Source organism: Hylobates moloch, unplaced genomic scaffold, assembly GCF_009828535.3.
Source record: "Hylobates moloch isolate HMO894 unplaced genomic scaffold, HMol_V3 SCAFFOLD_1, whole genome shotgun sequence".
NCBI lineage: Eukaryota > Metazoa > Chordata > Mammalia > Primates > Hylobatidae > Hylobates > Hylobates moloch.
In genome coordinates, this window is record NW_026652276.1 from 51,270,094 (window position 1) to 51,291,337 (window position 21,244).

The 21,244-nt window shown below is 39.4% G+C and overlaps 1 protein-coding gene across 5 annotated transcripts in view; it reads left to right on the plus strand.

Annotated features, from left to right (window-relative positions):
• The window catches only part of STAT4 (signal transducer and activator of transcription 4), a 128,515-nt gene that overhangs the window by 100,183 nt on the left and 7,088 nt on the right, over positions 1-21,244 (plus strand). For 4 of the 5 annotated variants that reach the window (XM_058440117.1, XM_058440112.1, XM_058440113.1 and 1 more), the window contains 5 exons: positions 138-155; positions 246-339; positions 3,685-3,729; positions 16,714-16,797; positions 18,570-18,668. In XM_058440117.1, coding sequence (XP_058296100.1) covers positions 138-155; positions 246-339; positions 3,685-3,729; positions 16,714-16,797; positions 18,570-18,668 — 340 coding nt within the window. The remainder of the gene's footprint in view (positions 1-137; positions 156-245; positions 340-3,684; positions 3,730-16,713; positions 16,798-18,569; positions 18,669-21,244) is intronic. The other variant, XM_058440120.1, reaches the window with a different exon arrangement.

Here is a 21,244-nt window from a genome sequence, read left to right on the forward strand (position 1 = left end):
TTGCACCACTGCACTCTAGCCTGGGCGACAGAGCGAGACTGTCTCAAAATAAATAAATAAATAAAATAAACTATCATAGAAAGTTATTCCTAGATCTATTAAATAGCTTATTTTAAAGAATCTTCTTGGTTTTACAGGAATGTTTCAACTCTAAGGTAAGACATTTACTTTGTGGAAACTTTCTTGCTGCTCTTGTAAATATATTTTACCTGAGACCATGTAAATAGCTAAGATTTCCTCTCCAGCAACCGAAGATTTGTACTTTGTGGAACTAATGTCAAAGCCATGTCTATTGAAGAATCTTCCAATGGGAGTCTCTCGGTAGAATTTCGACATTTGGTAAGTTTGGCAGTAAAGTTACACAGGCTTTTTTTTCCCCAAAATCAGACATCTTTACTAATACGCCTTATAATTCAGTATATTTTGTGCTTAAATATTTCTTATTTGAAATTAGGAACCGGCTGGGCACAGTGGCTCATGTCTGTAATCCCAGCATTTTGGGAGGCCAAGGTGGGTGGATCACAAGGTCAGGAGTTCAAGACCAGCCTGGCCAACATAGTGAAACCCCGTGTCTACTAAAAATACAAAAAATTAGCCAGGCATGGTGGCAGGCGCCTGTAATCCCAGCTATTCTGGAGGCTGAGGCAGGAGAATTGCTTGAACCTGGCAGACGGAGGTTGCAGTGAGCTGAGATCGTGCCAGTGCACTCTAGCCCAGGCCACAATGCAAGGCTCCGTCTCAAAAAGAAAAGAAAAGAAAAGAAAAGAATAGAAATTAGGAACCATACTGAGAAATAAAACATGCCATCAGTGCAGAATTAAAATGGTAGAAAGAGCACTGAACCTTAACTCAGAAGGTCTGAGTTCTAAACAATGAAGACATAGTACCTAAGTATACATACTAGTTGGTCAGTATATTTTGCTGATAATGACAGAGATAATCTGTCTTAAAATGGAGAGGTATTACACAATGGAATATATTATTCAGCCATTGAAAAATGAAATTGTGTCATACACAGCAACATGGATGGAATTGGAGGTCATTATGTTAAATGAAATAAGCCAGGCACAGAAAGATAAATATTGCATGTTCTCACTCATGTGGGAACTAAAAAAGTAGATGTCTTAGAGGCAGACAGTTGAATGGTAGTTACCAGAGGCTAGGAAAGGAAGCAGGGCAGGGGGATAAGAGAAAGTTAGTTAATGGATACAAAGATACAGTTAGATAAAAGGAATAAATTCTGATATTCAGTAGTGTAGAAGGGGCCGGGCACAGTGGCCCACGCCTGTAATCCCAGCACTTTGGGAGGCTGAGGCAGGCAGATCACCTGAGGTCAGGAATTCGAGACCAGCCTGGCCAACATGGTGAAACCTCGTCTCTACTAAAAATACAAATATTAGGCCGGCATGGTGGCAACTGCCTGTAATCCCAGCTACTCAGGAGGCTGAGGGAGGAGAATCGCTTGAACCTGGGTGGCGGAGTTTGCAGTGAGCTGAGATAGCACCTCTGCATTCCAGCCTGCGTGACAGAGCAAGACTCAGTCTCCAAAGAAAAAAAAAAAAATAGTGTAGAAGGGAACAATAATTTATTGTATATTTTTAAATAGCAGGAAGAGAAGAATTGTAATGATCCTACCACAAAGAAAAGATAAATTAGGTTATAGATATCCCAATTACCCAAATTTGATCATTACACACTGTATACATGTATCAAAATATCACATGTACCACAAAAATATGTACAACTATGATATATAAATACAAAAGTACAAAGGCATACACACACACACACATACACACATGCAATAATGGATAGGCATTCCTGGCTTCATTTTTACGTCTCCAAAACCATGTCTGGCTAAAAGCGCTTTCATTTTAGGAGGCTAGCTTGGGGAAATAGGGTGTTCCTGGGGATAGCAACTGTACACAGTTCACCTTGTCATGTCTAGAAAGCTCTGACCCAGCCTCATCCTGTTGCTTCTTGCTTTTACCACTTCCTCTTGACCTAGAGTTCTCTTTCTGCCTTCTTTCTAATTCTGCGTAGTTCTTAGATTCCCAAAGACCCTACTATTTTTCTCGCCAGAAACCATGTTACTCCTTCTGCTTATTAACATTTAGCAATTGCCTCACTGAATGTTTGGGCACCACTGAATCTGCCTCAAAAAGTCTACTTTCTAAAAGATAAAATGTTAAAATGATAAAAGTCTACTTTCTAAAAGATAAAATGTTTCTAAAAGATAAAAAGATAAAATGTCTACTTTCTAAGAGAAAATGTTTGGTTTTTAGTATTGAGGAATATGTTTTGTTTTTTTTTTTAATCCTTCATGTCAAATAAACTGCCAAATAAATAAAATGTAATAAAGAATAGTGTATTATAAACACCCTTGTAACTAGCACTCTTTTTTGTTAGGCTCAATTCCTACCCTCCAGGAACCTTCAACAAGGGGCCATGTTTAGTAATAAGTAAAGTAGGAAGAGCGCTTAACTTAGAAATGTCTGTCTCCCAAAAAACTAACATGGAAAAGGAAGGACAAGGAACACACTAAAAATCAGTTAGGTCTTTATTTCAGCAGGTACAATATGTAAAATAACAAAACCTCAGTTTTTACAGTGCTCTTTTGCTCTTGCAAGGCGTCTTCACATTGGTTATCTTCTGCATATAAAATAATAACTTTAATTGCTTTTTAATACAAAAATAAATATAGAAAATAAAAATTGGCCGGGCGTGGTGGCTCACGCCTGTAATCCCAACACTTTGGGAGGCCGAGGAGAGCAGATCACAGGGTCAGGAGATCAAGACCATCCTGGCTAACACGGTGAAACCCCATCTCTACTAAAAATATATTTTAAAAAAATTAGCCTGGCACGGTGGCGGGCGCCTGTAGTCCCAGCTACTTGGGAGGCTGAGGCAGGAGAATGGCGTGAACCTGGGAGGTGGAGCTTGTGGTGAGCTGAGATTGTGCCACTGCACTCCAGCCTGAGTGACAGAACCAGACTCCATCTCAAAAAAAAAGAAAAAAAAGAAAAATTTTTAAAATTGTCACCTATAATTCCACCACTTTGCAACACTATAAACATCTTCATTTTTATAATTTCATTCTTTTTTCTAAAATATTTATATACGTATTTTAAAAGTGGGATCAAATAATACACACTGTATAATTTGTTTTCTGCCTGTTTTTCATTCAGTAATCTACATCAATGGACATTTATTTTGTGTCAGTAAGTCTTCTTCCCCTGTAATGTCATTTAATAGCTTACTATGCTATATGGTACACACTGCCCTATAGTTTATTTTTCTAGTCTTCTCCGTTAGACTTGGTTTCTCAGGGATTGGGAATCATCACCTACAGCTTGGGTAAAATGATGCTTTCCAGGCGCAAAGGAGTGCTGTATAGATTCTGAAAGTTCCCAGCATGATTTCCTTTTTCAAAAATGTTGGCTGAAAGCTAAAGTCTTAGTGATATGCCAACTCAAGTTTCTAAAGTAACATCCCATGGGGTGAGACAGGAAGCTCCTCTCTGTCAAATCTGGGCAGTTGTGTCAGGTTTCAATGAGTTTGAAAATATGTTGCTGTTCTAGAAGTCAAAACTGTGGCCAAGAAAATGACTGCAATAGGTACGACCAACTTAATATGTAGCTGATAATGCTTTTCATCTAAATATTGTTGTTTTCTTTTACAAAGCAACCAAAGGAAATGAAGTCCAGTGCTGGAGGTAAAGGCAATGAGGTAGGAAATGTTTTCTCCTATAGAATTTTTCTGGAAACAGATCTTATAATATCTTATTTTTACAAAGCTTTAAAACTGCTTGACTTCATATAAAATCAAATTCATGTTTTTCTGATTATAGATGTAAAGCTTGATAATTGCAGACAATATGAGGAAGTTTTTTAAAAAGAGAAAATAAAAATAACATATAATAACACCATCCAAAGAAAATAACTGTTAACATCTTGGTATACATCATTCCAGTCTTTTATTTATATATATATATTACTTTAAAAATATATAATACTCATTGCTTCATAGCCTGCTTTTTTTCACATAGCAATGTATCTTTTTTTTCTTTTTTTTTTTTTTGGAGAAGGGTCTCACTCTGTTGCCCAGGCTGGAGTGCAGTGGTGAGATCTTGGTTCACTGCAGCTTTCGCCTGCCAGGGTCAAGTGAACCTCCCACCTCAGCCTTGCAAGTAGCTGGGACTATAGGTGTGTGCCACCATATCTGGCTAGTTTTTGTATTTTTTGTAGAGACAGAGTCCCACCATGTTTGCCAGGCTGGTCTTGAACCCCTTGGCTCAAGTGATCCACCCACCTTGTCTCCCAAAGTGCTGGGATTATAGGCGTGAGCCACCGTGCCCGGCCTGGAGAACAGTTTTCCATAATTTTAAATACTCTTGGAGAACATGATTTACATTGCTTGCATTACATTACATTTTATAGGTGTGCCATAGTTTCTTTAGTCAGTCCATTATCAAGAAGTATCTTTGTCATTCTTCATTTTTGTTCACTCATTTTCTCACATATATGAAGTCAGGCTGAAAAATTATGATATGTGGGGCAAGAAACAACCCTATTATTTTGAGATATCAATTACCTCGCTCTCTAATGTTTGCATTTCACTAGACAAATTGCATGAAAGAACAAACTGATGCAGTCTGAGTACTCCGTTGAGTTAGTTGATGATAGAGCAGTCAAATCATGAACTGGACATGACCTTGGAGAACATCTATTGAGTTGACCTCGAAACTAAGGCATAAGTCAATGACCTATATATTTGGAACTAGAAAACCTGGATTTGAGTACATGCTGTGCCAGGGCCCGAAAATGTGATGTTTGGCAAATGAACTGATGAAGAAATATTGCATTTTTTTCCTCTAAGAGATCAGGATAGTCATGCTCAACAGCCCCTGCTCAGAGGTGCTGCAGGTGTAAAACCACCTACGTGATGCAATTTTGAAGCAGTGAGGTTTATTTCTGGGTGGTTCATATGGATCCAAACTCTTGGCTTTATAGTCACAGCTCCTATGAAAAAGATCTTTGAATTGTTTGGAGGCAAAGCACTTTATAAATCCAGCATCCAATGACATCCAATTTATCACACCTCACAAAACCATAAAGATCCGTCACAAAAGATTTAATGCCCTACCATTTTGCCCTCCAAGAATTCTTCATTCCCTTAATTGTGTCCTAAAGATCATTTGCCAAACATCATAGCCTCACCGAAGACGAGCTCAGTCTTCCAGGGTAGAATTGCTGCTCAGGGCAGAGCTCCCTAAGCAGGTCTCTGCAGTCAAAGAAATCACAGGAGCAGAGTTTTTGGATTTAAGGAGATTCTAGTAAAACAAATGAGTGAAAGATATTCTTCCCAGCTTATAGAAACCCGTAAAGGTTTTCTAAACTTCCTAGTTAAACATTGGCACATTTTAAATAAAAGCTTATTTCACACATCTCCTTGGAATTCTGGCCAGAGTTGCAACATTTCATTCAGTTTGACATCCTGAGTATTATTTATGAATCTGAACAGACTAAGCATCATTATCCTGAACTTTTCTTAAGTAAAGCAAATCAAATAAATCCAAATAGCTCAACTCTTGTAGTATATTGTCATCTTTATGAATGTAAAATGAAAATCTTCACTTGAATTTCCCTAGAGACAGAAATCTAGGTAAATCATCTTCCACTGTAGAAAAAACAACCACTGTCTTATTAACACTGTCTACTTATATTGCCTTCAATGTATTTCCTCTTATTTTCTGATGAATAGCAAAATCATACAGTCATGTCAGAATGATTTTATTCCTTCCCTTTTTTCCCAGGTTTGCCGAATCGGGTTAATTTTATTTTAAGTTATTCTTTGAGCTCCATCTGTTGGCAGAATTTTAGTATGACTCCTAAGTACATTTAAAAACAAACCACAGATTGAACCGTATCTTGTGTGCAGCAGTAACAGTTGACTAGTCACGAAATACATGAAGGAAGATAAGCCGGGAATCAGGGGCTTGGCCATTCAGTAGGGATGATCACACAAAGGTTAGGAAAGAGTGAGGAAAGAACGGGCAATAAAGTGAAGTTCATAAAGTCATGAGGCCAGGGATTGTGGTCACAAATTGCAGGAAAACAGGAAGCTAAGATATCGCAACCTCATTTTCAAGTTTCAAAAAGTTCCTATTGCTTATCTGTGAGCACCTGTAGCCTGCTAAGAATGTCTTCAACAATCCTCGTGTGGCATTTACTATATACTGGACACTAACAGCTTCACTAATACTGATTTCTGTAACTCTTGCAACAAGACTGTGAAGTAGGTACTATTAGCCGCATACTTATTTCAGTTATGGAAACTGAGGCACAGAGTGGTCACACAGCTTACTCAAGATTTCGGGGGCAGTTGATGGCAGGGCCAAGATAAAACCGTGGCAGTCTGATCCCCTGTCCCTGCTCCTGGCCCCTCTGCTATGCTGCCTCTGGGTCGCAGAACCTTCCCTGGGAGAGGCGAGCTGGTTGGCACTCCTCCTGCCCCATCACCTCACCCCATCTGTCTCACAGAGTGTCTGCACCTCGCCCACCTGCTCAGAAATCATGGCTGTCTCACACCATAATTTAAAATAATGCTTCCTCAGAAAATGTTGTTGACCTCTCTTGTCTACTGTGTCTCCTTTTGCACTTGTGTCGTGCCTCAGTGGAATAGTGGAGTTAGCAGTGTTGGTTTCTGCCTCTTCGGGCAATCTGAGCTTGCACAAGCCACTTAACCTCTCTAACTCCCAATTTCCTTATCTACAAAATGGTGCTAATGTTAACCTACACTTCTAAGGGTTGTTATGAGAACTGAAGGAGCTGTGTGTGAGTCGGTGGTGGTGGGCTGTGTAGATGTTGGTGATGGCATTTACAGATCAGCCTCCTCTGGAGGGAACAGGTATCTATACAGATGGGAAAACTGGGCTCTAAAACATGGTACCTAACTTCAGACAACTGCTGATCTTTCTCCTTCTCTGCTTACCTGCCAAGTGCTCTGCTGGAGATGTGGTCCCTTTCAGGGGACCCTGGGCACTTCCCTCTTCCAGCTCCAGGTCCCTGAAACCTCAGGTCACCATTTGTGTATGCCCCTTTATGGGATTTCATGTCTGGGATTCCTGCTACCACTCCAATGCTCTTCACCTCCATCACACACACACACACACACACTTTTGGGTCCCTCCATTCTACTTTTGTGGTTGTAAGAGTTCGTATCAGATAGTTATTAAATGATTGACAATGGACAAAGATGTCATAAATGATAGTTTCTCTAAGTTGCCATTCCAGACCTCCCTAGAATTGCAGCACCCTGTGACTGTTTGAGATTACCCAAGAAGAGCTTAGCTGTCAGGACCTACAGGGGCTATTGGCTTTAGGATTGGGTGAAAGGAGGAAGTTGCACAAGACCCATTCTCTTCCCAGAAAACCCAGAGATGCCAAAGAGGTACCTCAGGAACCCCATTTGCCTTGGGGGTTGGGGAAATGTGGAGCTCTGGCTCCCTCATGACTGTTTCTATCAAGGCAGCTTTATTTTACGTATTTACAGATGGAAACTCTGGTGGAAAGTTTACTTTCAAGAATATGTACCAAGGTCAAAAAAAAAAAAAACAAAAACCATTTGGACTCATTGGACTAGACAATCTCTGAAGTTCCTCTGACTAAGATTCTTTAATCCTCAGAAGTGCAACATAGGGTAGGAGCTTTAGATTTTTTTAAATGAATTTAATTTTAAGAATTTGCTTTGGAATTTCACAACATTCCTTGAGGAATCTGTAGACACGCTATCATAAAATCAACTTTAGCAAGCACTGCCTTTCTCTCCCCTCTATTGTCTCCTGGGAAGAGTCTATGTGAATAAACAATTTCATCACCTAGAAAGTGGCCAGACTTTGAGGCCATCAGTCTGTCCCTGTAAAATAAACATTCCCAGGAAGCAACCTTTCCCTGAAGGTCCTTATCTAGCAGGGAACCAGCTAGAGAGTGATTATTGAAATGTGAAAACTGTTTGAATAGAGAAGCTGGAATTGCAGTCTCTCCAGTTTGCTCTTTGTCAGTGGGCTTTAACTGATAAATGACAGTTTCAGCCACAGACTGAGGTGTTAGGTAATTTTGTTTATGTGGTGGAAAGTCATGAAGCACAATGAAGCTATTAGTAAAGCCTGGGTGACTTGAGTTTCATTTAACAAAATAGCCAAACAGATGTTCTTTCAAGGTTCAATGTTCTCAAACACAGACACGCTACTCACACCCCAGCTAGCCCAAGCGTTTGCACAGCAAGTTGATTTCTCGCTGAACTAATTTAAAGAGTTGCAACACTTTTTGAGGGAGAAATTGTACACAAATATTACTAAAACCTTAGACTTTGTAGAAGGCAGCAGAGGGCTTTATGAGCTAGGCAGTGTTGTCATTTTACATTCCTGTCTTCTGATTCTGTGATTCTGTGATTAAAGGCATCTCTCATGTGATTGGACCACTGTTTCCCTCTCTTCTTATTGTTTCCCAGGATCTAACCCACTGTCTAGCACATAATAGATGCTCAATAAATATTCACTAAATGAAAGGGTTATTTTAATTGTTTCTATTCCACATAGTTTTCCATGGGGGACATTACAATAAATTATGGATTGTTAAGAGATGAGCAAGAAATTTGGATGAAAATCACCCTTTATCCCAGTCATATTTTTCTTAGCAGAGGTTTCTGTCAAGTTAAAAGCTATTACCATTTGTTGGCCAGGCGTGGTGGCTCATGCCTGTAATCCCAGCACTTTGGGAGGCCGAGGCTGGTGGATCACGAGGTCAGGAGAGTGAGATCATCCTGGCTAACACGGTGAAACCCTGTCTCCACTAAAAAATACAAAAAATTAGCCAGGCATGGTGGCGGGCGCCTGTAGTCCCAGCTACCGGGGTGGCTGAGGCAGGAGAATGGCGTGAACCTGGGAGGCAGAGCTTGCAGTGAGCTGAAATCGCACCACTGCACTCCAGCCTGGGTGACAGAGCAAGACTCCATCTCTCAAAAAAAAAAAAAAAAAAGCTATTACCATTTGTTAATATATTCTAGGTTTCCAAGGTGTATTATTAGACACTGAGCAGAGGAAACAGAGAAGAATATGGTGACATCTAGACCTACCTTTCATCGGATTGTTTTTTTTTTCCAAGTGGAGCCCTGGTTAAGTTGGTTGTCCAGTTTTCTAGTTTCTTAGCGGATTTTCCAATGGATATTTTTCTTTAGAAGTACAATACAGTCAATCCAGCTATTATATTCAGTGCCATATAATGTGATGTACCATATAATGTAAATATCATTAATATGGATATTTTGTATCTGTAATCATCTTGGATGATTAGGATGGCTTTGATACAAACTTTAATGGTGCGTCTTTTTTTTTTTTTTTTTTTTTTTTTGAGGTGGAGTTTCTCACTCTTGTTGCCCAGGCTGGAGTGTGCAGCGGTGTGACCTCAGCTCACTGCAACCTCCGCCTCCAGGGTTCAAGCAATTCTTCTGCCTCAGCCTCCTGAGTAGCTGGGACTACAAGCGCCCACCACCATGCCCAGCTAATTGCATTTTTTTTTAGTAGAGACGGGGTTTCACCATGTTGGCCAGGCTGGTCTTGAACTCCTGATCTCAGATGATCCACCCACCTCAACCTCCCAAAGTGCTGGGATTACAGGCGTGAGCCACTGCGCCCGGCCCTAGTGGTGCATCTTATCTATGATGTTTTTCCATTCTGTGAGGAATGGAACCTGCAAATGTGAGACTGAATAGTGTTCTAGCTTAGACTACACTGATGAAATAATGGAGACTATGATGCTCATGCAGGCTGTGAAAATTAATAATGCTTTATTTGGTCAGAGCGTCTTTCCTCCAGTCTTGTGTATAGTATGTCAGCTTCCTTGCTGGATTTTGTTCTAAGCGTGCCTCACAATTGCATCAGAGATTTAAAGTAAACATTAGACATTATTCTGAATCACTGAGAAAATAATCACCCTCTCACCACCCACATTTCAGTTCAGTAAAGTACTATATAAAGCATAAAGTTTTTTTCCAAAGCTAATGGACAACCCTGAGTGTTATTGCTCTGTCTGCGGAATCCTGGTTTCTCACACTTTCAAGACCCTGATATTTGGTGGTGAACACACAGGTTCCATAACTCAAAGAGCTGAGGAAGCTATCAGTACTGAATTATCATATGTGTAGTTATTAATAGAAATTAAACTATAGGCCAGGCGTGTTGGCTCATGCCTGTAATCCCAGAACTTTTGGAGGCCAAGACAGACAGATCACTTGAGCTCAGGAGTTCAAGACCAGCCTGGCCAATATGATAAAACCTTGTCCCTACTAAAAATACAAAAATTAGCTGGGCGTAATGGCACGCTCCCGTAGTCCCAGCTACTCAGGAGGTTGAAGCAGGAGAATCGCCTGAACCCAGGAGGCGGAGGTTGCAGTGAGCCAAGATCATGCCACTACACTCCTGCCGGGGTGACAGAGCAAGACTCTTTCTCAAAAAGAAAAAAAGAAATTAAACTACAGAGGCTGAAATGTGAGAGCAATGGGACCTATAAGAGGAAACACTAAATTTTTTCTACTCTCACTCTCCATACCTCCCTTCTGGTCACCTAAATATGTGTGGGGATTTCTCTCCACTAACAACCAGTTCTCCAGCAGACACAAACTGGGCGTCTACAATTTAACCCAATTCTAACACTCTTTACCTTAACCCACAGGCTAAGGACTTAGTCCCACAAGACTGCCCCCAACTCAGATGCCCATCGTAAGTCCCAGGTTGTGATCTGCACTTCTGACCAATCAGCAATAAATTGAGGGTTCCCACTATTCCCTCTTCAGGTCCAATGAATTTGCTAAAGCAGTTCACAAAACTCAGGGGAACATTTTACTTATATTTCCTGGTTTACTATCAAGGATATTACAAAGAATACACATGAACAGCCAAATGGAAGAGATGCACAGGGCAAGGCATGGAGAAGGGGTGTGGATCGCCCATGTCCTGTCCAGGTGCGCCACCCTCCTAGCACCTCCATGTCTTCAGCAACCCAGAAGCTTCCCAAAATCTGTTCTTTGAGGTTTTTATGAAAGCTTCATTACATACAGTTCATTACAAAGTTGATCACCTTTGCCATTGTGGATGAATTCAACTTTCAATCCCTCTCCCCTTCCCAGAGGTCAGGGAGTGGGGTAGAAGTTCCAACTCTCTAATCACATGATTGGTTCCCCTAGCAACCAACCCTCATCCTGAGGCTATTTAGAAGCCCACCAAGATACACTTCATTAGGACAGAAAATGCCAGAAAATTCCAGGAATTTAGGAGCTCTGTGTCAGACAATCCTATCACTAAGGAAATTACAAACGTCTTAGGAACCTGTGTCAGGAACCAGGGTCAAAGACCAAATTTTTAGAACAGAAGACTCAGCTAGCATCTCCATCTAGAAAGGTCTTAGGAGCTCTCTCTCAGCAACCAGGTGCAGGGACCAAATACAGATTTCTTATTATATCACAATATCATAGCACCTCAACTCCAAAAGTTTTCCTTCAACCATCCCCCAGCTGCAGTCCTCCCTACAAAGAAAGTCTTCTGTGGGGTTAAGGCAGTGTGCTCACCCAGAATCCAGGACCCCAGAATTCTCAGCCCGGAAGACCTCAAGCCCGCTTCCAGGGCCTGTGTAGGCCTCTCCAGGTCTACTCTCCCAAGCACAGTTGACACCGTCAGTGCAAACATGTCTAGGCACAGGAGAGACCTAGAGGCCACACTGGTCATGCGAGGCCCTTCACAGAGGTAGAAGCAAAGGGGACAGGCAATAGCCCAAGATGCCTGTGCTATCTTTACCTATGCCACCATGTTCCAGTAAGACTTCGAGGAGCTAAAACCTGGCCAATTAGGTTATGTGAAGGCTATGTCAAGGCAGGAGGCTAGACCATATGTTAACAGTTTGTTAACTTGATTGATAATGGTTAAATGTTTTACATATAGTATTGGATCTCTATCTGTGCACTTGCCTGAGGCCTCTCAAATGTTCTGCACCATTGGACTCAGAGATAATGTGAAAGGCACCCATTAGTGAACATGAAGTGGAAGTTGTAGATTCTTCAGTTGTCTCGTGTTTTGCATAGTGTAAGCATCCCCTCCCTAGAGGGCAGTGAGATTTTCTATTGTTCAAAAATACACCTTCTGGGTGCCCACACTGGAGACAACTAGTCCGTCTCAAGCTCAACCAAAGAAAGAGCAACGTATTTAACATAAAGGGGCTGAGGAAGAGGAACTGGCTCTTTGATGTGTTGACGTGCTGGGAGTACTTTTAGGGGTGGTTTAGGGATTTTTAGGCAGAATGTTTATTAAACATAACTTTCTACTAACCCAGTGAGAAGTGATTGCACCCTAGTCAATATAACTACGTGCAGGCAATGTAAGGTATCACAAAGATCTACTTCCTTCTCAATAACAAATCTTAAATGTAGCATTCTCTATCAAGGAAGTCTTCCCACGTAATCACAGAATTGTTATCCATATCATCACATTAGACTGTTTTTATTATTTCCAGTTTCAAATGCAAACAGGATTCTGACTTATTAATGCATATTTAGTGTTGACCTTCTTTTTTTTCAGGTGACCCTGCCACCTCCAACCCCCCCCCCCGAATTTTCTGGTATAGATAATCCCACTTGTTCACATGTTCCCAGGGCTCATTTTATAAATTGTTGAAGCTTTATATCTCCAAATTTTCCACCTCCTTTTTGAGATTAAACGCAATGAGGATACACACATTGAGAATAATTCCTCCCAAATTCCACCCAGGATTCTTGTTAAAATGCAGAATCTGACTCAGTAAGCCTGGAATGAGGTCAGAGATCTTGTTTTTCTTACAAGCTTTTAGGTGATGGCAATACTGCTGGTCCTTTTTCACCTACTATAAAATTTCATCAGGGACTAACTGCAATTTCCTACTTCTTTCTATGTCAAACTCCTCCCCAGAGGTGATTATTTTTTGAGCTGTAAGTATCATGCTAATACTGATATCTCTTGATTTTTTTAATTTTATATATCTAACTTCTGATTTTCTATAAAAGATTAAGCTACATCTTTCTTATAGCAGCTCTCCACACATAGAAATTCTCCCCCATCTTCACAATATCATTATATAACATATTTTCATTTACTCAATGTATTCAATGTTTACCTTACTATGATTATATAAAAATTGTTAACAGCTAAGCCATATAGCATACTATGATTGTATTTCCATTCTTGTATTACTTTTAGTTTTCTCTGGATTTAATAGTTTCCCTGAGTTTTTTATTTGATTAATTTATGTACTTGTCACTAATTAAGCCCCAAACTTTCCATCAGAACTAGAAAACTCCTTACAATTTGGTCAAACATGTCCGTCTATGAGTTCGTTTCTTCTTTTTTTCTTGGCAACATCTCTCTGGGAGCCCTCCGTCTTCTGGCTCCAGTCCTGGCTACTTGCCCTCTGATCCTGTTGTGCAATTGTGGGGTTGTGTTCTTTTTGTGTATTGTTTTGTTTGTTTGTTTTTGAAACTCCCTTTCACCATTATCCTAGGGAGTCCCACCCCCTTCCCCTGGCTGGGTTCATGTCTTCCTCTTTCTTAGGTTACTGTCTCCTTTTTATTAAAGAGACTCTTTCAGTAGTTTCCAGAGAAAAAGTACTAGGGAGCCAAATTTCCAGAGGACTTGCATATCTGAAAAAGTGTTTCCCATCCATAGTTGACTGATAGTTTGGCTGGATATAGAATTCTGGGTTAGAAATCATTTTTCCTCCTAATTCTTAAAGCACTATTCCATTGTCTTCTACTTATCTTTTATTCTGATTCTTAATCATTTATAAATGCCTTTTTATTCCTGCACTCCTGAAACTTTTAAACTGGTTTCCTCCAATTTTACAGCAATGAGTTTTGGTGTGGCCCTTCATTTATTTATTGTGCCAGCCATTCACAGGGCCTTCCAATTTAAACACTCATGTCCTTTAGTTTGAGAAGTTTTGTTGTATTATTCATTTTTATAGACTATTGAAAACATGTAAAAACATAAAGAATAATAGCATGAACATCCATCAAATAGCTTAAAAATTCAAACTTTGCAAATATAGTTGAAGACACCTGGTACCCCCATCACCCCCCACTTTTAATCCTTTTCCTCTCTGTACCTACCCACCTCCCAGTAACCATTGTCTTGAATTTTGATGTTTATTGTTTTCGAGAATGCCTTTATACTTTTCCTATGAATGAACATATTTCTATATACTTTATATTATTCTGTATTATAAATTTAGATTTTACATAAATGGCATCCTTATGTATATATTTTATCACAACTTGCTTTTCTTGCTCAACAAAATATTTTCTGAGACTCATTCCTACATTGATTCATGTTGCCGTGGATCATTTATTCTAATGCTGTATAGTTTTTTGCTCTATAAATATACACAGCATAGCTAGCTATTCTCCTATTGATGAATCATTTTAGCATTACAAGCAGTTCTACTATAAACGTTCTTCAATTAACATTCTTCTACATGTCTTTTTTTTAATGAGTGCAAAAAATCTTCGACCTATATATATTTGGTAGCAGATGAGTCAGAATCAGATGATTCAACAAGAGTTATTATGTATAGGTAATGTGCATCTTCTACTTTTCTAGATACTGAGGAATTGTTCTCCAAAGTGATTATAACAATTTCATAAGTGGTATATGAGTTACAATTTGTTTATGTCTTTGATATTTCCTCTACTCCATTTTCTCTGTTCTCTTTCTGGAACTTGTGTTAGTTTTTAGTCGCAGTTCATGTATTAATTCTTTATTTGCTATCTTTTCTATTCTATTTTTGACGTCTTTGTGGGGTTTTTTTGTTTGTTTTATATTCTGGGAAATTTCCTCTACTTTATGTCCAATCTTTTTACTGACTTGTCTATTTCTCTTATTATATTTTAAGTGGTTCTTTATTATTTTCAGGATGTTTCTTACAATAATATTCTGTTCTTGTTACACTGATGTAATATTTGTTTTATATAGTTTTAAAAAAGTGTTTTAATGTGCATTTTCAAATATATACAGAAATAGAGAATACAATGAATGAATTTAAGTATCACCTAACTTCAACAATGATTAATATTTTGCCTATCTTATTTAACCTATTTTTCACCTATACATAAATTTTTCCTGGACTTCTCAAATTCTAGATAGTACAGTATAATATAGATACTTCAGCAGGTATCTTTAGAACATAAGAAATGTTTAAACCTAACCACAATACCCTTATCGCAAAAACCAAAATAACAATTTTTTTTTAAATCCTTCCTTAATAAAATCATGTTTTTTGTTCAAATTCCTCCTGTCTCAAAAAAGGCCATTTGGCAGTTGGTTTGTTCAAATCCATATCTAAGCACTATATTCCCATTACAAATGGTTGATCTGCCCCTTCAACATGCCATGTATTAATTGAATAAACTGAGCTGAATACAGTAGACTTTTTTCGCTGCTTTTTTTACTCTTCTTTTTTTTTTTTTACTTCTTGCTTTTCCTCTGAGATTTTTGTTTTTGCATTCTTATTTCATGTGAGAGGCTTTGTCAAATGCCTGATGATCATTAGCTTGCTGTTAATAATTAAGAGAAGGTCACTAAAACACAGCCTGAAAATTCTATGTGTGTGTTGAGAACTGTAGACTTAGGGTGATTATTAGAATCTGGCTGTTTCAATGGGTTGTTGGGGGACAGTGGTGGGTGTAGAAGGCAGTATCTGTATGTTACCTCCCTTGGTCTGGCAAACTTCCCAGATACCTTTCCAGGAGCTTTCAAGCCTGGCTGTAGATGTCGGAGAAGGGGCAAGCATGGGCTTAACCGTAAACTTTCACAGGACCTTCCTCTCTTTAGCACACACAGCACCTAACCCCTGACTGCAGCTTGACCTTGTTCCCAGAATGTGGAGAGCCTCTGTAATTCCTCTGACTCGTCCGCTTCAAAGAGCAAACCTCCCTCCTGTGCCCAGGTCTAGAGGGGTGGAGACCTCACTGCCTGAGCTGGGGTTCTTACAGCATATCCTGGTCTGCAGTCTTCTTTTCTGCAGCCTCAGGGCACTCAGTGCTTTCAACCCCTGGGTTCTGTCTTCTACCCTCACTCTACACTCCCCTACCTTTCACTCAGGGACCTAGATTACAGTTTCACTTTATTGGAAAGTGAATAAAAATCCAGCTATTACCTTATTGGAGTGTCTGGAGGGAACAGAGGAAAATACATGTACTCCATCTACCATGTTAAACCAGAAGGAGGTCTTGCGTTCTTTTTGAACAGATTCATTGTGACACTAAGACTTGTATCTGTATACCTATGCATATATGGATTGCTTTTATTAACATTTGGTAAATCAAAAGGACCAATTTTCAAATATTAAAATAAGGAACAACTTGTCTAAATTTCAACTGAAAAAAAACTATGTTAGAATTTTTAAAGCCAGAAATTATCTTGTTTTGAAGACTTAAAATCTTTCTGTTTGGGGAAATGAAGATTTTCCAAACTGTATATAACTTTTAAAACATTAAGGGGGAATGTTCAATAATAGAGATTGTTTGGGGGCATTTACTTTATTAATTTATTAATAAATATATTTATATAGAAACAAGTCTTCTATTAGATAGTGAGTATGCATTTGTGAGGTAACAATTTATTTCTCTCTCCCTTAGGGCTGTCACATGGTGACTGAAGAACTTCATTCCATAACCTTTGAAACACAGATCTGCCTCTATGGCCTGACCATAGATTTGGAGGTAGGTGTTTCAAGAACATACACTATTTACTAATGACATTTGCAAGAATTGGTCAGCATTAATAGATGTAAGCTCGGTCTTTTCTAGGTTTTAGTACATTCCCTATTCATTACTTTTGTTTTAATTTAGAAAGTCAATATGTCAAATATTCGCTAGTTAACATAATATTTTGGTTAAATATATATGATAAAAGCTTGTGGGTAGCTGGGTGCAGTGGCTCACACCTGTAATCCCAGCACTTTGGTAGGCCAAGGTGGGTGGATTGCTTGAGCCCCGGAATTCGAGACCAGCCTGGGCAACAGGGCAAAACCCCCCATCTCTACTAAAACTACAAAAATTTGCTGGGTGTGGTGGCACGTGCCTGTGGTCCCAGCTACTCAGGAGGCAGAGGTAGGAAGATCGATTGAGCCCAGGAGGTGGAGGCTGCAGTGAGTGGTGATCATGCCACTGCACTCTAGCCTGGGTGACAGAGTGAGACCCAGTCTCAAAAAAATAAATAAATAAAAAATAAAACAAAATAAAAAACTCAAGGGTATTATGAACTTTATATACATTAAATAATTTGTTGCTCGGGTTCTTGTTTGTTTGTTTTCTGGGATTTCCTGAGTCATGAACACTCAGTGGAAAGCCTAAAGATAAATAAGTAGCCTTGAATTTATGTCATGTAGTGATATATTTTCTTTTTCTTTTTTGTAGTAATATATTTTCAAAAATTTAACTTGTACTAAAAATCTCACAGAAGGAAGATTTCTCTAACATAATGAGCAAAGACAAATAATAGTAACATTATAGTACGTTGCTTTGATCCTCGTAAAACAATCACCACTAAACTCAAAGAAAGAATAAAGAAAATTTTGGGATTAAATTGAGCATGAATTAACTATGCGCTCCTTGAAGGCAGGACACCATGAATGAATGAGTGCATGAATGAACAAACACAATCTCACACACCCTGAATATGATCCTATTGTGGAGTATATTGTTTTAGAATTCTGCCTTTGCTCTTTTATCTTAATGATGGTAATATGTTTGTAAAAGCTTTCATAGATTCCTTCCTCAACTCCTTTCCCTAAACCTCTGTTTTTATGAGTTGTTAAAGTTCCTCAAATGGGTATTTTACCATCTACAGGAATCTGATTTCTGTTATTGGGAAAAGAGTACTGTAAGTTGATTAGTTTCCCAGGCTAATCTGTAAAAGCCTGTTTATTTCATAAAGTAGAAAACCACAGAACCAAGAGTACTAAATTGAGTTAGTTCTGTAACAATAGCACAGACGGCCCTATCTCCCATAGCTTATCTCTCCTATTTTTACAATAGAAACCTCCCACTTCCAGTGTTTATGTTAATTAGGTGTTAGGTCATAATTTGAAGGTACCGATTCATTCCAGAGATAAACTTAAAATAGATTCTTTTATTTAACTTATAAAGAATATTGTTGCTAATTCAATAGACTCTCTAATATATTGCACTTGAGACAGTGGGTGACATTTAAAAAGTATAAATGTGTCCGCGATGTCAGGGGAGATACTGGGAAGCTGCCTGACTGAGCACTCTGAAAGGATTCCTGCTCTTTCCTCTCTGTGCCCTTACTCATGCATGCTCAGAAAGTTCCATGGCCTTCACAGGTCATTTCAGTGACCAGGGCACCATGGACATCAGGACTGGAGGTGTGGGGCTGGCTTGAATCGGCCCTTTAGAGGCGAGGGTCAAGCATAAGATCAATGTAAGGTGGGACTACCTGTAATAACTATGCTTTTTTCCCCCCAAACCAGACCAGCTCATTGCCTGTGGTGATGATTTCCAATGTCAGTCAGTTACCTAATGCTTGGGCATCCATCATTTGGTACAACGTGTCAACCAACGATTCCCAGGTAGACTCTATTTCTACCTCACCTTCTTTAATTCTACTCGATTTGTTTTATTGCCAACAAACACATCTGCATCAAAACATGTGTGTGCCAGTGGGGTGTGGGGTGACAGTTGCTTTATTTCTAGTATTTCTAGTTGTGTGTTTCCTCTCATGTCATATTTAAAGTAGTATGTTCTGATATATGTGGACCCTGAGAGAGTTCTGCTAGCAAAAGTAACAGGGATTTGTTATTTCTGAGGGTCTGGTCAGCTCCCAACTATGTGCGTACCAGAGAGTTCCAGGGCCATCCTATGACTCTGTTAACTAAGCTGAAGGAAACTTCTTACCTCCCCGGCTGCTCTGGTCCCACCTTGTCCATATAGTCTCTTCTACAAGGGTAGAGAATTGGTTTCCAAGTAAGTAAGTAGAATATTCATCAATCTTGCCTAATCGTATTCTGACAGTGCACATTTTCAAGTGGATTACAGATTTCATCCATCCTAGGCTCAAGCTGGGCTTTAATGCTGTCTGGTCATTGTGACACTGACCCAAAATTGGCCTCAAGTCACAAAGCAAGCAGTGAATAGATGCTCTTCTTCTAAGACAACCAGGGAAGGGAGTGGCAAAAAAGATGAGTCAGCACTTCCCCTTGCACCCCTCCTTCAAAACCTCAGTGTGTTGTCCTGGAAACCACTAAGGTCTAGAGAAAATAGGTCAGATGTAAATAACAACATTTCTTCTTAATTCAGAGCAAATGTTCCCTCCAAAGGGAAGAATTCTTCTACTTTAGATCCCAGTAGTAAGAACAAGATCATAATGAATCAGCTCTTAGTGTTCTTTCCCTTTGATTCAATGTTCTAATAAGGAAACAATGAGGAAAATGACTCAACCCTACTCCTACTCCTTCTCCTCCTCAAGTGCCCTAGCATCTGAGACAAATTAATTGCAGAGAGGAAGACTGTGCAGGGTGCCCCAAAAAGAGCAGAACTTACCAGAGAAATCGCCTCATCTTTAAGTCGAAGGACAGCCAATGCCCCTGAGATTAAATGCTGATCCCCATTAGATCTACACATGTTCAGCTTTCTTCCAACTCCAGGGAGTAGAAGGAGTGATGGGATACTTCTCTGTCCTCCAGCCTCACAGAGCAGTGCTGCACTTAGCTTTCTTCAGCAACCTCCTTCTGTAAGAAAGGCACCAAAGTCATCACACCCATCATCCCAAATTTACATGGCTCTAGGATGAGAATCTAGAGCTATAGATAATATACAGCTCCTAAAACACAGATTCACAGCCTAGTTACAGAACCAGTCTAAACAAGTAATCCTGGTTTCTCCTCTTAATTCTATCCTGCTTTGAAACCTAAGCCCTTAGGCCTTGATTATATTCTGTGCTTTCTGGTCACTTTTCCAGGCACCATTCTCAGGTTCACAAAAAACCATCTCCCTAGAAATTCTTTCTCTTCATTCCTCCTCTTCCTATTGCCCATTCCTTGTTGGATGCTGTGTCCTCTTTTATTCCCACCTTCTGAAATCTCTTGAATTGGTTCTTTTTTTTCTTGATTAATCTAAGCCCAGTTTATCTCATGTTCACAACAGCCTTCTCCAGGCACCGCACTGGATTTCTGAATTCTTCCTTTCCTCTTCCTGAAACACCTTTCTTGAGTTTCACACATCTGTTTTCCAGTAATCTGGGACAGAGTCTTATGTTTCACTATTGTTGACCCAGTTTCTGGCACAATCTCGTCTGTAGTCAATCATATAGAATATTCTCTTATTTAGCTGGGCACAATGGTGCACACCTGTAGTTTCAGCTACTTGAGAGGCTGAGGCAAGAGAATTTCTTGAGCCCAGGAGTTCAAGTCCAGCTTGCGCAACATAGCGGGATCATTTCTCTTTTTTTTTTTTTAAATTATGTACAGCAAATAAGAAAAGGCTACTATGATGTCCATAAAATAGGTATTTGAGGTTAATCATAATAGTGTAAGGTCACCTTCCCTAGCCTGGGACTTTACCATTTCTAGCACTTTAGGATGATTGGTCTGGTCAAGGTAAAACTTGTGCCAACCCTATGATAAACCAATTAAATAATATGATACAAGTTTTGTTTAGGATGAATATTGTTTTAGAAAAGAGTATCTGTCAAATTACTTTTTGGACAGTGTTAAGTACTTGCATGAGTAGACTGATACGGAAAAGTTAAAGAGATGTTAAGTGATGCTTCTGAAGAAAGATAGAGCCCTGATTATATTATACTCAAAGAACAGGGAGACTTTTAGGAAAAGACAACATCAGTCTTAAGAACAACAGAGATGAGATGATATTTTATGTTTACTTAGGTTGGCCAAAAGACTTTAAATTAGGAATCCTATATATTGAATTACAGTGTCATAAGCATAATTGTTATTGGTGGTGAATCTGTATGGATCTGCAGCAACCTCAATTCTTGCCTCCTCAGAAGAAAGAATTCAACTGAGGAGTATAGGACAGAAGGAGTGACCAAGTCAAGCTTCAGAGCAGGAGTGAAAGTTTATTAAAAAGCTTTAGAACAGTAAGAAAAGGAAGGAAAGGAAAGTACAACTTGGAAGAGGGCCAAGCGGGC